At 39.6% G+C, this 15850-nt stretch overlaps 1 protein-coding gene across 2 annotated transcripts in view; it reads left to right on the top strand.

The window, feature by feature from the left end:
* arhgdig (Rho GDP dissociation inhibitor (GDI) gamma) overlaps nt 1-7274 on the top strand; it is a 69120-nt gene extending 61846 nt beyond the window's left edge. For both annotated transcript variants that reach the window (XM_052021324.1, XM_052021322.1), the window contains 3 exons: nt 3098-3174; nt 4723-4786; nt 6428-7274. In XM_052021324.1, coding sequence (XP_051877284.1) covers nt 3098-3174; nt 4723-4786; nt 6428-6627 — 341 coding nt within the window. In that variant the 3' untranslated portion in view covers nt 6628-7274. The remainder of the gene's footprint in view (nt 1-3097; nt 3175-4722; nt 4787-6427) is intronic.
* The last annotated feature ends 8576 nt before the right edge of the window (nt 7275-15850 follow it).

The raw sequence follows: 15850 nt of genomic DNA, 5'->3' as shown, positions 1-15850 counted from the left end.
TTGAAGGCGTTCTCCTGGTCCAAGCTGACCAGGCAAGCATCCACCCTTCTGTCCTGCATGTTGGCGATGGTATCCCTGAACAGTACAAGGCTGTCAGAGAATTTCCTGCCTGGTACAGCACCAGTTTGGTCTGAGTGGATCACTTGTCCCAGAGCAGACGGCCCGGTTGGCAATGGCCTTGGACAGGATTTTATAGTCCACATTCAATAGTGAAATGGGTCTCCAATTCCTGATGTCTTCCCTCTCCCCCTTCTGCCTGCTTATTAATGAGGATAATGATGCCCTTCCTCATGGAGTCTGACAAGCTGCCAGCCAGAAGCATAATGCTGTACACTTCCAGCAGGTCTGGGCCCATCCAGTCTCACAGAGCGAAGTCCAACTCTGGTGGTAAGCCATCTCTTTCGGGAGTTTTATTCATGCCAAGGGAACGGATGGAGCCTGTCAACTCCTCCCACTTGCTATTGTCTAACGCCTCCGTGATAGAGAGCGGGAAGTTCTGGGTGAAGGTGTTGTCTGTGTTGGAGGCAGACTGGAGCATAAAGTTTCCTGATGGTGTGCTACTTGTGCACATCCTGCCCACTATGCAATTACAGCTCTGGACACAGATGTGTGCTGAGCTCATGGAAGGCAGGAGAGAGGAAGAAGTGGAGGAGAAAGAGGAGGAAACAGAGGAAGAAAGAGGCAATCTAAGAGTCCATCTCTCCCTGATCGGCCCTGAAGATCATCTCAATCAGTACCAGCAATTACAAACCCAATTCCCCACCCAACTCATGTACTTTCCCTCTGCCTTTGATCATCACAGTGTCTGTTTGACCACTATACAAAAATAAGTGCCACCAGTAAATAAATATTCCAAAACATGTTTAGAAATGAGATTTACCATGTTGCAAACATAAGCCACCTACTCTTCCCTTCCCTGAGTGTCTGTTTCCTGGCAGATCTTCCCTAGTTTAGTACTCCTGTCTTATGCTACTCCTGTCACTACAGCATGGTCGGTGGAAGGCAGAGCAGACTACAGATGGAGGACATCCTCAAGCAGCTCTAAGTCATGAAGACCTGGCCTCAGACAGCACCACCTTGCCACATGGAAGCTAGACTGTTTGGTTTGCAAGACCACTGGTGGAAGGTAGTGTTGGAAGATTGGATAGCAAGTTCCTGCCTCATGGAGCCACTGCCTCTAACTCGGATGGTACAAGATTTCCAGTAATCAGTTGGTGGACATATTGCTGCGATACTCTAAAAATCTCTTTGATGGCAGAAGTCTGAGTTTCCATGGTAGCATTCAGACACAGGGTGCCTGCTGCTTATGCAGCAGAAGAACTAAGGCGTAGGTCATGAGATGCTGCATCAATGTTGGTCCCCAGGTGTGTAAATTGAGTTCCATGCCAGAAGAGATGTACTTCAAACTCTGCACAAAGTTTTGAATCAAATTAATGCCATAATCTTCCATTTTCCTTGACATACATGTAGGCTTTTTGGCAGGGCATACACCCTTATCAGCCTTCTTCATAAGGCTGTATCGTCAAAGACAGGAGCGGAACTTGTGTGCAACCTTATTTCCCAGTCAGCTGACAGCTATGTTGGTCTTCCTCAACTTTGCCTGCTGGGCATCCGTGCCTGCTGTCTCCCTCCAAGGTTGATTCCACCTCTTTAGTATCCTTTAAAGTGCATGAGTGTTGGTTTCAGAGATTGTCGTAAGAGATGCAAAATCAAGTGGCAATGTCTGTTCATCTTCAATGTTCTCCTGCTGCTCCTGCACTACCTGGCATGTGATGATTCTGAGAGAACTCAAATGAAAAAAGCATAATAATCAGGTTATGTTCGTAGGAAAGTCAGTCTATGAATGTTAGATACAGGTTCTTATTGATAGTGTTGTTAATTGAGTGATAGAGTTTGAATGCATGGAGTAGTGTCTACTGGTGCTATTGGGAAGTGGAAAGTCCATTCATTGACCTTGACCACTTGTTTGAGATCATTGGATTATTTGCATCCTGAGGTTTGGTTCCTGGCATTGACCTGCAAGGCTGTCCATTTCCACTGCCTTCTCAGTGAGCATCTGGAGGGCATCTTCTCTCCCTGAAGATCCAGGACATCTCTGCACTTCCTGCACCCGCCTCCAGTCCAACATCTGAAAACCATGGAGTCCTCGCCCTCTCTGATGTTATGCCAGTCTTGAATATCTCCCAGGTCGAATTCACTTAAACTACTGTCAGCATCAGCTGCAGCAACAATGCATCACCCTTAGAATGGGTGCAGCTTAGCTTTCAGCAGCACAGTTTTAGCTGGTGCTAGCTCTATTCTTCTCTTCCTCACCTCATCATTCAGCAATGTGGTTAATGCTGGGTTGGTGCTGACATCGTTAAAGTAAGCAATTTGCACCAAGTTTTCATTGTGCCTGCACTGCGAACTATGACGTATTAATTACACATCATGATTCCCTCTTTGTTTTTGTTTTGGAAACTATGGATTTTATCCCCCAATGTGCTATTCGCAGGATTTTCAAGCAACTTTTTTAAGTACTGCCCTCTGCAGTTTGTTTGTCAACATTTTCAAGTCCTATGAACTCATTCTGTTCTAAACACAGAAGCTCTGAGTGAGCCACAGATGTAGAACAGTCTTTGTGCCATGCCTCAATGTAGAGATAACCATATTTTCAGACTACATATTCAGAAAATATTCAAGACAAGAATGAGGGTTATAAACTTTAGCCATTTTATTGAAAGGATTACTGATTTGACGAAAAGGAAAATAGAGATAGTAACATTTGTTTGTGAAGTACTTGCAGCTCTATGCCATTAATAATTTACTGCATTTTCTAAACCAATGTGATCTTAAATAATTGTTACCATTTTTCCAAGGTCTAACATTTCAAAATTGAGAATACAAAACTCCTGTGTGGTTTTCTGTATCTTCTTGTGCCGGTAAAGGCTTTTTACCTGATCTATTAGACAGCAAAACAGCTCCCAGATGCGATGTAAATACAAATGTATTAAGAGGTCATTACTACTGGTTCATAATGTACCTCAGTAAATCAGTTTTGTAACTATGGTGTCAGGTCAGAGGTATAAATTGGTGTATGATACAATTTATTTTCCAGGCGACCTGGCAGCTCTGAAGAAGAAGACCTTTGTGCTGAAGGAAGGTGTTGAATACAGATTGAAAATTAACTTTAAAGTAAGGAATTATATTTTAATGCCTATAGATGGAATACTAATTATTGAATAGTGTAGAGGAATTTAAAGCCTTGATCTCAATGCTTACATTTAGAATGATGATTTCAAAGCCTTTGTCTAATGAAGGGTTTTGAAATGGTCAGTTGCACCTTGATTATATTATGGCTATCATTTTACTTCCTGATGTTTTAAAACTTAGAGTGAGTGACTTGTATCTGGGTTTATTGCCCTGTTCAATTTTGTGCTGAATGTTGCTGAGCATTAAACTATGCACTTCTTGTGCTTGATGTTAGCTGATCGATTGCCAAAGTGGGAGTGAAATTGGTCTTCCTCACATGTCAATGATTCTGATGCTACTTCAGAACCTTATACCTTACATTCTTTCAACAGCCTGTATAACTGGCTTAAATTATCACTTTGGTCTTCAAGATAATTTTAGCATTTGTTACATACAACTCATTCATAGACCTGATTCTCTCTCTCCCTGGTTTAACATCAGGGGTTTGATATCAGGCTTATACCTCTTGGGTGTCAAAAACAAGGGAGCATAGGTTTAACGTGAGAGGAAGGGATTTTAAAGGGGGTCTGAGGGATAAGTTTTTTTACACAGAGTATTACACATTTCTGAAACACGCTGCCAGAGGAGATGCTGGAATCAGATACATTTATTATTTTTGAGAGGCATTTAGATAGACACATAAATAGGCAAGGCATGGAAGGTTATGGTCCCAATGCTGGCAAATGGGATTAGTGTAGAAAGGCAATAAAGTCGGTGTGGATGTGGTGGGCCAAAGGACCTATTTCTGTGCTGTATGACTCTATGACTCTATGATATTTTGTTAAATGCTTGAACTGTTCAGAATTAATAAATATAATTCAAACCATTGGATTTTTTGAATAATTTCATATTTATAAAGGTCTTTTACATTGGAATTATTGAAATGTATGCTCAGCAGGAGACCATGCAGCCATTGTGTCTATGCCAGATATTTTGGATTTGATTAATGCTACCAACTACTCTAACGCACAAAGGCCATACTCTCACATTTGCTTTGTTCTGTGGAATACAGCAAAAATTCTCACAGACGAATTGAAGTCTTCTGTGAAAATAATTCTATAGTCCAGTGGACTTGGAACATAGGCAGACCTCCAGATCTCACTCACATCAGACTGTGTAATTGCAAATTGAACCCAAGTACTTTGCCACAGGAAAACGAGCAGTAATTTATTTTAATTTCACCTTTTCACTTATGCCATGGAGCTTGGCTAACTTCATCAAATAATAGTACTGCTTTGGAATTCTATTAGTCAATAAGGTTAGCCAGAGGAAGAAAACAGTGGACTTCAGTATGGCTGATGCCCCATAGTCAGGCAGATTGTGAATAGAGACCAAGAATTGCCAGTTTGATGAGAATTAAACGGAGGATGGGTTTGTATTTAGCCCCAGCTGCGTCATGAAATTATGTTATGTTTGTGAAATGCAATCAGCTTAAGTACATTGGTAATGTTGAAACTTAAGAATGAAATAGCTTATTGATTTCCTTTTTAGGTTAACAGAGAAATTGTTTCAGGCTTAAAGTACATCCATTACACGTGCAAGGGACGTTTGCAGGGTGAGTTGCATGTGGGGATTGCAATATCCTAAACTCTTTGTCTAAAATATATGAAGGCAGATAATAATCTTTGCCTAATAATCTTGAATTATTATAGCAGAGAAACATAGAAAACAGGAGCAGGAGTAGGCAGTTCAGCCCTTCATGTCTGTTCCACTAATCATCATAATTATGGTTGATGATCCTCTTCAGTATCTTGTTTCTCCCTTCTCTCCATACTCCTTAATCCCTTTTCTCTTTAAGAAATAATATCTGCCTCCTTCTTGGATATATTTCAATAACTGGCCTCCACTGGCCACAGTGGAGAATTCCATAAATTCACTACCCTTTGGGTGAAGAAATTTCTCCTGATCTCAGTTTTCAGTGACATGCCCTATATCTTGATGCTATAACCCCTGGTTCTGGACTATCCATCCATCAGGTTGTCTCTATCTGGTCCGTCTAATCTTCTTAGTATTTCTGTGTGATCCCCTCTTATTCTTCTAAACACCAGTGAATATAGGGCCAGTTGACTCATCTGTCAATCCACTCAGCCCAGGAATCAGTCTAATAAAGTTTTGTTGCACTCCCTCAATGAAAAGAATATACTTCCTCAGGTAAAGAGACCAAAACTGCATACAGATGGGGTCTCACGAATGTCCTGTACAGCTGCAGCATGACATCTTGCTACTGTACTCAAATCCACTTACAATGAAAGCCAACATATGATTTGCCTTCCTTAACTGCTTGCTGCACCTGAATGCATCCTTTGAGTGACTGGTGTGCAAGAACACACAGGTCTAATTATACCTTCCCTTTCCCTAATCAATCACCATTCAGATAACAATCTGTCCTTATGTTTTTAAATCAAAGTGGATTATCTCATACTTATTCATGTTAAATTGCATCTGCCATGCATTTGCCCATTTACCCAACTTGTCCAAAATCGCATTGGGGCACTTTTCAATCTCCTGACCACTCACATTTTCTCACATTGTGTCATCTGCAAACTTGACGATGCTGTATTTAGGTCCCACATCCAAATTATTGCGATTAGTGACACTGCAGATCCAGATGATACATTTTCCTCTCTCCAGTGAGGTAACAGTGATGTTAAAGGGCTGTGCTTTTCACTCTTTGTGATGTGGTTATTGTGCTATTTTGCTTTTTCAATTTTTGAATTTTGAATTTTACCTTATTTTGAAGGCGGAAGCATATTGTTTAAATGGAAAGGTCAAAATTGACATCTTTTCCATTTCTATTGGATAATTTTCTTTTTTTTTGCCAGGAGTGATTAATATTAAGACAAACGTTTATTCTTTGTCTAGCCCACATGATGATATTTTTCATTGGAAATAATATTACTGGAGCAAAACAGCTGTTATGCTTTTGAGCGGTGATCCTACTTGCACACGTTGACATTCCAGCTTTTGCAAAAGAAAAAATGACTTTTCTCAAAATTATTTGAAAATTATGCTTGCAAAATCATTATCTCCAAAGGTAACCATAGGATCTGTTAAATTATCCTGTGTCGTTGTTAGTCAAATGTGTTCAGACAGGTGGTTAAATCTGGATGTTACTGAGGAATTGCTTGAATCACTTGACAATGTTACAACATTTTCTTTCTAAGCCCTAATTATCTCCACCATTTATTGCAAACAGCAAGCAAAGACACCTATATGGTTGGCAGCTATGGCCCCAGAGAAGAGGAGTACGAGTTTATAAGTCCAATTGAAGAAGCGCCAAAAGGAATGATGGTGAGGGGGATGTATACCATGAAGTCCCATTTCACAGATGATGACAAAAGTGACCATCTGCACTGGGAATGGAAGCTGAATATAAAGAAGGATTGGAAGGACTAGGACCTGGCTCACTTTTAAATAAGATAGAAACTGGTAGTCAGAGGGATTACTGTCCTGGTACCAAAGTTACTTTACAGCTTTTTATTACCATTACTAATTGTGTATGTCATTAATTGTTCAAAAGTAACTTTGTCTGCAGAACCCTTTGCTTTTAGTACAAGTGCTTTAGGTAGTAATGTGTGTTCTGGTGTTTTATTGGTGATATGAAGATCAATATCAAAACTGACTATTCAAAATGGCTAAATGTGAACATGGGTATGGGAAAGATTAGTTATTTCTGAATGGCTAATAAAATACAGTGTAATGGCATTCATTATGTGAATGAGAAACCAATGAATGATATGTTCAGTAGAACAGTGACTATGTTGCTAAGCTTTCCTTTCAGGCACATGTTCTATAATGTATTCTGCTTCTTCATTAACATAAATCTGAAATAAAAACACAAAATGCTGGAAGTGCACAGCTATTTCATTGAGATCCAATAAAGGAAGATGTGTTATTATTTCAGATGTATACTTCATTGGAACTTATTACCCCGAATACAGTTTTTCTGGATTTTACTTCAATGTGAAGCCAAATTAAATTCAAATTATCAATGATATTTAAACCTTACAATGATGGAAGAAATATTTGCACTTTGCAATCAAAAATCAATATGGATAGTCACTTTGAAACCATGCATTGAACACCTTTACCATTAAGCACATTAACTGCTATATTTACATTTCAAAAGTACTTCACTGGCTGTAAAGCACTTTGGGATCTCCTGAAGTTGTATTCTTTTTTCAGTTTTTTCTGCCTGATATTTTTTAAACATATTGCCATTGATTCTCTGCTTTATCTAAAAATGGCATTGGTTCTGAATACAAATGTCTTTGCTGATGATAGATAGAGATTTTAAATTTTAGAGATTTGTTTGACTGAAGCATACTTTTATTTTCACTCTTTCACAGCAGTGTCTTTTATTGAAGATACAAATTCTCTTGAATTAGAATTTTATTGCATTATTGTAATTGTTTCTGTCTTTGAATTTGCCTTCCACAAAGCATAATTCATTCAGATAGCTTTTTGTGATTATTGTGGTGGAGGCAGCATGTTAAATAGTATGAAAATGTGTGTTAAGGTGCACAGGAGTGTGACATAATGGTACTAGTACACTTCACTTTCCAGCTCTCACTGCTTTGCTGCTCTCTCTGAGAGTTAACTGTATAAATTACAAATGTGCATTTTGTTAGCCTCTTCCATTTCAAAGCAGTTTGTGACATTTTAGCAAGATTCTTAAAATGTAATAAGACAGGGCTCTGAAAAACTTGGGCTCTTACTAATGCAGTTCTATATTCCATTGTGTGACCAAAGCCAATTTATTTCAGTACATTACAATCATTCTATCTACTTGTGAGGCTCTTATTTTTCTGTGACCTGTATTTGATGCTTCAAATAAAGATTGGGCACGAACAAGACTCTAAAGATCCTCCTCTTATTTTTTTATTTGATAACAGTAACAGCAATAGTTATACCTATCACAAGCAAAACTTTCATCAAAGCTAATCCTCAAGAAATCCCTACTAGTTTTTAGTTTGGCAAAGAGTGTTGGAAAAATCTGGCTCAGCAATGTTCTACTCTGGTTTATTACACTTAACATAATTACAATATTCAAAGAGGAGAACTTACACCTTTGCCACCTAATTAAAAACAGAACAATTACACCAACTATTTACACAGCTTTCTGATTTTGTTGTAAATTGACTTCATTTCCGTTGTACGTGTAGAAAATGACATCTTTGCCTAGAAATTCATCCACAGTCAGATGTGCTAAACAGAATCCTCAAAATTAAGTTCTAGGTATGAAACGGGACAATACTGACAATGTGTACAATTTCACAAACTTTACCTCAGTTTTGAAACATGTGCAATACAATTTCCAACCTTACAAAATCTGGACAACACAAATAAAACTTCTGTTTTAACTTACTTATTCACATGGTAAATCACTTGCAATGCCAATAGTTATTGTCTAAGCCTAATTGCCACTGAAGTGAGGAGCTTTTGCAGAATTTGTGCCAAATGCTCTTTTAGCATGTATGTTCATCTACAATCTTGGAAGTTGGCAAGGTGAGTGGTAATGCACCTCAAATTTGGAAAGAGCTAAAGCAGGAGAATGAACCACTTGAAACAAAGTAAGTTCACTTGAACCATTGTACGAATGTTGGCTCTTTGATAGAAGTGCTCAGTAGTCTCACTCCATGCATATATATTTTTTTCTCTTCAGCTTTACCCCCAATTCCCTTCTGAAAGTTTTCATTGAATCAGCCTTGTGCAACTTCTAGGGATAAATCACTTTCAGGAGAGGAAGAGTGCCTCTGACAACAAGATCTTCAGTAATGATCTCAGGGAGAATGAGAGGCGCTGGATGTTAAACTGAGAATAAGGGGGTGGTCAACTCTGTGCATTTCTACTAGTTCAGAAGCCTCATTCACACACAGTTCATTGGTTTAGGGTTTGCAGAATGAAGTAGAAAAAATGTCAAAATGTCAATGGGAGAAAATTTATTTTGTAGGTTATTTTAAGTACTCCATATTAGTTACCATGCTGAGCCAGCATTTTTTTCCTCTTCTACACACTGAATCTTGGTCATATCCAAATTGTCCAGGGAATAATAACTTGTGGATAACCATCAGGCCCTGAGAGAGAGCAGCAAATATGTGGCAGTTGACATGGAAGCATGTACATAGAGTCCTGCTGGTTAATTTGCAATTGTCACCAAGAGTGCATTTACTTATTTGTTGATGGATTGTTGGCATTGCTGATTAGGCCAGCATTCATTACTCATCCCATGGTTGGTTTAAAAACAGTGATGCTGGAGGAACTCAGCATGATTCTCCCTGGCCTGCTGAGTTCCTCCAGCATCATCGTGTTTTTCGTCTAGATTCCAGCATCTGCAGTCCTTTGTTTCTCCATGGTTGGTTTACTAGGCTACAACATTGGATTATAACATTGGTCAGTCTCAATTCACTGAAAGACCACATTGGGTAAGGGTGGTAACTCCTTGAGAGAGATATGTGAACCAAAAGGTTCTTACAACAATCCTGTAGTTTCCATGGCCATTATTGCTGATAGCACTGGTAGCTTTTTTCCCGATACGTTTAATTAGTTTACATTTCTTTGGGGATGGTGCTGTCAGTGTGTCCTGATCCATGATGCTATAGGTTTCAATGACGCTGCTTCACATCTCATTGATATATTCAACAATGGCAATGTTTTCCTGGTGTTTCAACAAATACGACCTACAGGCTCAAAAGACACCTTTGATGTTGCACTATGAAGAATTAGACTTGGAGCTGTTAAAGGGTGAGGAGTGTGTCAGTGCACAAGAAATAGAGAGAGAAATTGTGCAGTATTTTACTTATTACAGCACAAAACGAGGTCTGTCAATTAGCTCCATGCTGACTCATAGGGGAGCAAACCCATTAGGTTCCATTCCCTCCTCATTTACTGCAACTTATTTCCTCTTACATGCCATCAACTCCTTCTTGATTCTTTTTCACTAAGAGGTAAATTACAGCAGCTAATTAATGTACCATCGTGTCCTTGTCAGTCCTGGTGAGTTGGCTGATATTTTTGCAGCACTTCACTGCATCCCTGAGGTGAAGTGAGCTTGTACTCAGTGTCAATGCCACTTACCTTTGATAGCCGGTTTCCTTCACTTTAACTGCGTGAAATCAGCGCCTTATCTCACTTCTACTTCATGTTTCGGAACTGCAAGATTTGGCAAAATTACGACATCTCCTTTTCCGTCTCTGTCACATCCAATTTTTTTTTTAGTTGACTCCTTCCAGGTTTCCGTATGTTAGACAATCTTCCAAAATGGCACAAAAGCAGTCATGAAATATTTAGATAGGCCAGCTGGCAGTCAGCCAATTGAACTATCTCACTTCTGATGCACTGCTTCACCTGACTGGTAGCATGCTTCAAAGATAGAGCATACCATTCAAAAGACAGTACAGTCTTTTTAAAGGTACCACCGTTTTTAAAGACACCACTCTAATTTTGTAGCATGCCACCTCATTACTTATGTCTCCCCTCAGGACTGATGTCAGTGACTGCTCCAGTGAAGAACTAATGGGCTGACATTTGTATAAAGAGCAGTACAACTCATTTCCAATTAGCAAAAATACAGCATAAACCATTATGTGGAATTTTGGGGCTTATATCTCTGCATATTTTGTACATCTGATATTATCATTTATTTCATCAGAATTTTTTTGCCTTTAATATCTGCACTTCATGAAAAAATGCTGAGTTTGGACTCTGAATTTCAGCTTCCGTGCAATTTCTGTTATGCATGATTGCTTTTCATTCAAAAATGAGAGCTTCGCAATGAATAGAAATAGTTGAAACAACCAGCACTCTTAGTCGAGTCACCTTTTAACTGCCCTTTATCTCTCATATTTTAATAATATTCACTGAAAAATATCCAAGCACTACCACTGTGATAATGACATAGACATAGAACAGTACAGCACAGTATGGGCCCTTCAGCCCACGATGTTGTGACGCCCTATATAAACACCTACTCCTTGATCAAACTAACCCTTCCCTCCAACACAGCCCATAACCCTCCATTTTACTTACTTCCATGTGCATATCTAAGAGTCTTTTAAATGTTCCTATTGTATCAACCTCTACCACCACCTCTGTTGGCAGTGCTTTCCAGACACCCACCACTCTCTGTGTAAAAAAACCTACCTCTGACATCTGCCCTAAACTTTCCTCCTCTGACCTTAAACTGATGTCCTCTGGTATTGGCCATTGCCGCCCTGGGGAAATGATGCTGGCTGTTCACTCTATCTATGCCTCTCATTATCTTATACACCTCCATCCAGTCACTTCTCATCCTGCGTTGCTTCAAAGAGAAAAGCTCTAGCTCACTCAACCTTTCCTCATAAGATATATTCTCTAATCTTGGCAGCATTCTGGTAAATCTCCTCTGCACCCTCTCTAAAGCTTCCACATCCTTCTTATAATGAGGTGACCAGAACTGAACACAATACTCTAAGTGTGGCCTAACCAGAGTTTTATAGAACAGCAACATTACCTTGCGACTCTTGAACTCAATCCCCTGACTAATGAAGGCCAGCACACCATATGCCTTCTGAACCACCCTATCAACTTGCGTGGCAACTTTGAGGGATCTATGGACTTGGACCTCCAAGATCCCTTTGTTCCTCCATAATGCTAAGAATCCTGCCGTTAACCGTGTACTCCACCTTCATTCTTCCAAAGTGTATTACTTCACATTTTTCCCCATTGAAATCTATCTGCCACTTCTCCACCCAACTCTGCATCCTGTCTATATCCCACTGTAACCTATGACAACCTTCTACACTATCCACAACACCTGCAACCTTCGTGTCATCTTCAAACTTACTAACCATCCCTCTACTTCTTCATGCAAGGTCATTTATGAAAATCACAAAAAGTAGGGGTCCCAGAACAGATCCCTGCGGAACACCACACGTCACTGAACTCCAGGTAAAATACTCTCCATCTACTACCCTTCTGTGGGCAAGCCAATTCTGAATCCACACAGCCAAGTCTCCATGGATCCCATGCCTCATGACTTTCTGGATGAGCCTTCCATGGGGAACCTTATCAAATGCCTTACTTAGGTCCATATACACCACATCCTCCGCTCTACCTTCATCAATTTATTTTGTCACCTCCTGGAAAAACTCAATTAGGCTTGTGAGGCATAACCTTCCCCTCACAAAGCCATGCTGACTATCCCTAATAAGACTATGCTTCCCAAATGCTCGTAAATCCTATCCCTAAGAACCTTTTCCAAATAGCTTGCCCTCTACTGATGTAAGACTGACTGGTCTATAATTCCCAGGATTATCCCTTTTACCTTTCCTGAACAATGGAAGAATATTTGCCATCCTCCAATCCGCTGGTACCACTTGTGTGGCCAGGGAGGATGCAAATATCATCATCAATGCCCCAGCAATCTCTTCCCTCAGCTCCCGTAGTAACCTGGGGTATATCCCATCCGGCCCTGGGGACATATCTATCCTAATGTTTTTCTTAACCTCAACATGCTCCAGCACACTAGCCTGTTTACACTGACCTCACATTCATCAAAGTCCCTCTCCCTGGTGAACACTGAAGCAAGGTATTCATTAAGGACCTCCCCTGCCTTCTCTGTCTCCAGGCACATGTTTCCCCCTTTATCCCTGAGGAGTCCTACTCTCACACTGGTCATCCTCCTGTTCCTTACGTACGCGTAGAACACCTTGGGGTTTTCCTTAATTCTACTTGCCAAGGCCTTCTCATATCCCCTTCTAGCTCTCCTAAGTCCCTTCTTAAGCTCCTTCCTGGTTATCGTATGATTCTCAAGAGCCCTGCCTGACTTTGCTTCCTAAACCTTAATTATGCTTCCTTTTCCCTCTTGGCTAAGTGTTTCACCTCTTTTGTCAAACATGGTTCTTTTACCCTACCATCCTTTCCCTGTCTCAGTGGCACAAATCTATCTAGAACCCCATGCACATGTTCCCTAAACAGCCTCCACATTCCTTCGGTGCTCTTCCCTGAGAACAACTGTTCCCAATTTACGCTCCCAAGTTCCTGCCTAATACTATCGTAATTAGCCCTCCCCCAATTAAAAACTTCCCCATATCGTCTGCTCCTATCCCTGTCCATGGCTATGCTAAAGGTCAGGGAGTTGTGGTCATTATCTCTGAAATGTTGACCCACTGAGAGTCTGTCACCTGATCTGGTTCATAATAAAGTTTGTTTTGTGGGAGCTCGTTCCTCTAAATTAGGAATTGACAAATTTGGCATGTAATATTTTTACATCTCTTACTCACATACTAACACCCATACTTGTCAAAGGTGAGATGTTTCACTTAAAATCACCAAGCTATTAAGTTTGATGTCTTACAATATATTAGATGATTATTTTGCTATCATTAAGTTACAGTGATATTAATTAACTTGTTTCACCAGATGAACTCTATATTGGGTGATTAAAGAATACTTCTGAATGTGATTTGAATAAATTCTAAATTCTTCTCAAAAATCAGATAAAAAGAAAAATAAACACTTAGGAATAATAGTGTAGCTCAACAGAAGTTACGACAATATCATTTATATTAACCTAAACATATTGTTAAAAACACAAGTAATGTAAGCATTTGCAGGTGAATGACTAACTAATATACTGTATGATTTGTTTTCTTATACTTGTTAGTACATTGTCTATGGTTAGTTATAACTTTTATCATTATTTTATCAGTCATCGCTGACTTAGTTCAAAACTTGGCAATGTCAATGAGAAAGTCATCAGCATGTAAGTCCAGTCTTTCAGTGGGGGAAGGTCAGCAAACAGAGTAACCAACTTGTACCTACCAACAGTCAACACGTGTACCATTGCACCTGTTGAAGAGTTACAATTTCTCACCATTTGTGTGTTGTATGATGAAGTTGCCTGAAAAATCCACCAGATCAAACCACTTGAACATATGGACAAGGTTGGCAAATTCTCACATCTATATTTAAGATTTAAATATGCAGTAAATACAATTTTCTCACACATAAGGATAACTCAACCAAGCATTGTACAAGGTAAAGCCACTGCTGTTTAAATCCCTGATGCAAACTTTGAAATAAAATCCATTGAACATAAGAATGTGTGCATATGTATAGCATTTAATTTTGATTTCTCTACTAATTCACATTTGGCTTCTTTTGTGTTTAACATAAACAGAAATATTTTGGCACTGATGCAATACAATGAGATCATTTTACATGTCTTATGTTGCCAATGTCAAACTCAGAAATTGGTGGTACATTGTAGAAATTTGGTGCACACTGTCTACAGTTTTCTCATCACATTGGCAAATCACAGGTATCCAGGTTGCTGCCAATAGCAATACTAAAATAATTTTAAATGTCAACTTGAGCAATGATAAACTCATTAATAATATGAATAGATTGACAAACCAAGATGTTGCAATTAAATGATGTCAAATTTGATTTTTTTTTAGTAAATTAAGAGCAGTGGGATCCACAGTTTTGAAAGCTTGAGAAAGGAAATATTCAATGCTGAGAATGTACTGGTGTTGTTTGCAACAATTACAAAGGATATTTTCATGTGAGGACAAGGCATGTCACAATAAAAGAGAGATGTCAGGCAGGAATAATGATGGATCTTGAAAGGCTGTGTCAGAAGGGCATGATTACCCCAATCACTTTGGTTGTCCTTTTGCTCCATTTTGCACAGAGAGTGGTAAATATCTAGAATGCATTGCCAGAGGGGGTGATGGAGTCAGATACAATCACTATCTTCAAGAGACATTTAGACAGGGACTTAAATAGGCAGGGCATAGAAATGTATGGACCTAATGCGGGGAAATGAGATTAATGTAGACGAGCAAAAAGGTTAGCATGGATGTGGCAGGACAAGGGCCTGTTTCTATGCTGTACAGCTCTACAACTATATCTCTCTTCTACACACCAGGGACAATTTACAATCACTAATTTTTGGGTCGTGGGAAGAAACTGAAGCATCCAGAGGAAACCCACATGGAGAACATGCAAACTCCACACAAACGGAACAGTCAGGATTGAACCCAGGTGGCTGGAGTAGTGAGGCAGTAGTTCTACTAGCCATACCACTCTGCCACCTGCTTACTATCCTCTCTGCTTCTTTGATCTCTCTCCTCACCTCTGATCTCTTCTGCCCTCTCTTCCCCTCAACCCCTCCAAACTCCTGGCATGCAGAAAGTTGACAACAACAGCTGACAATGGTGAGGAAGTGTACTTCGGACAATGGTCTGCAGGCTGTCACAACACTGGCTGTGATGGGGGAAGATTATACGTTACCCTAGCTCCAGAGACCTGCACAAATATGTAGGTGGGCTCATATTTTCCATGCCCGCAATCATTCCAAGGACAAATAGTTTGTCCATTGACCTGGTTCACTTTCATGGACAAGTTTTATGAACCAGCTGCTTCCCTAAAGCTGATGCTTGCCAGGAGGACAAAGGACTTCATTTGAGAACTATCCTTGAAAAAAAGGCAACAGATAGCTCACTTTTTGTGGAGAAGCAACAAATCCTGATCCCGCCAACACATTAGAGATTGTTTCAACCACTCAGAAATGGGACCTAATTAGTTTAGAAGAGATTTAATTTTATTTAATGCATTTATCATCAACTGACAA

This window comes from Pristis pectinata, chromosome 8, assembly GCF_009764475.1.
Source record: "Pristis pectinata isolate sPriPec2 chromosome 8, sPriPec2.1.pri, whole genome shotgun sequence".
NCBI lineage: Eukaryota > Metazoa > Chordata > Chondrichthyes > Rhinopristiformes > Pristidae > Pristis > Pristis pectinata.
The sequence above is the reverse complement of the archived record's forward strand: the minus strand, read 5'-3'. Positions and strand labels throughout refer to the sequence as shown.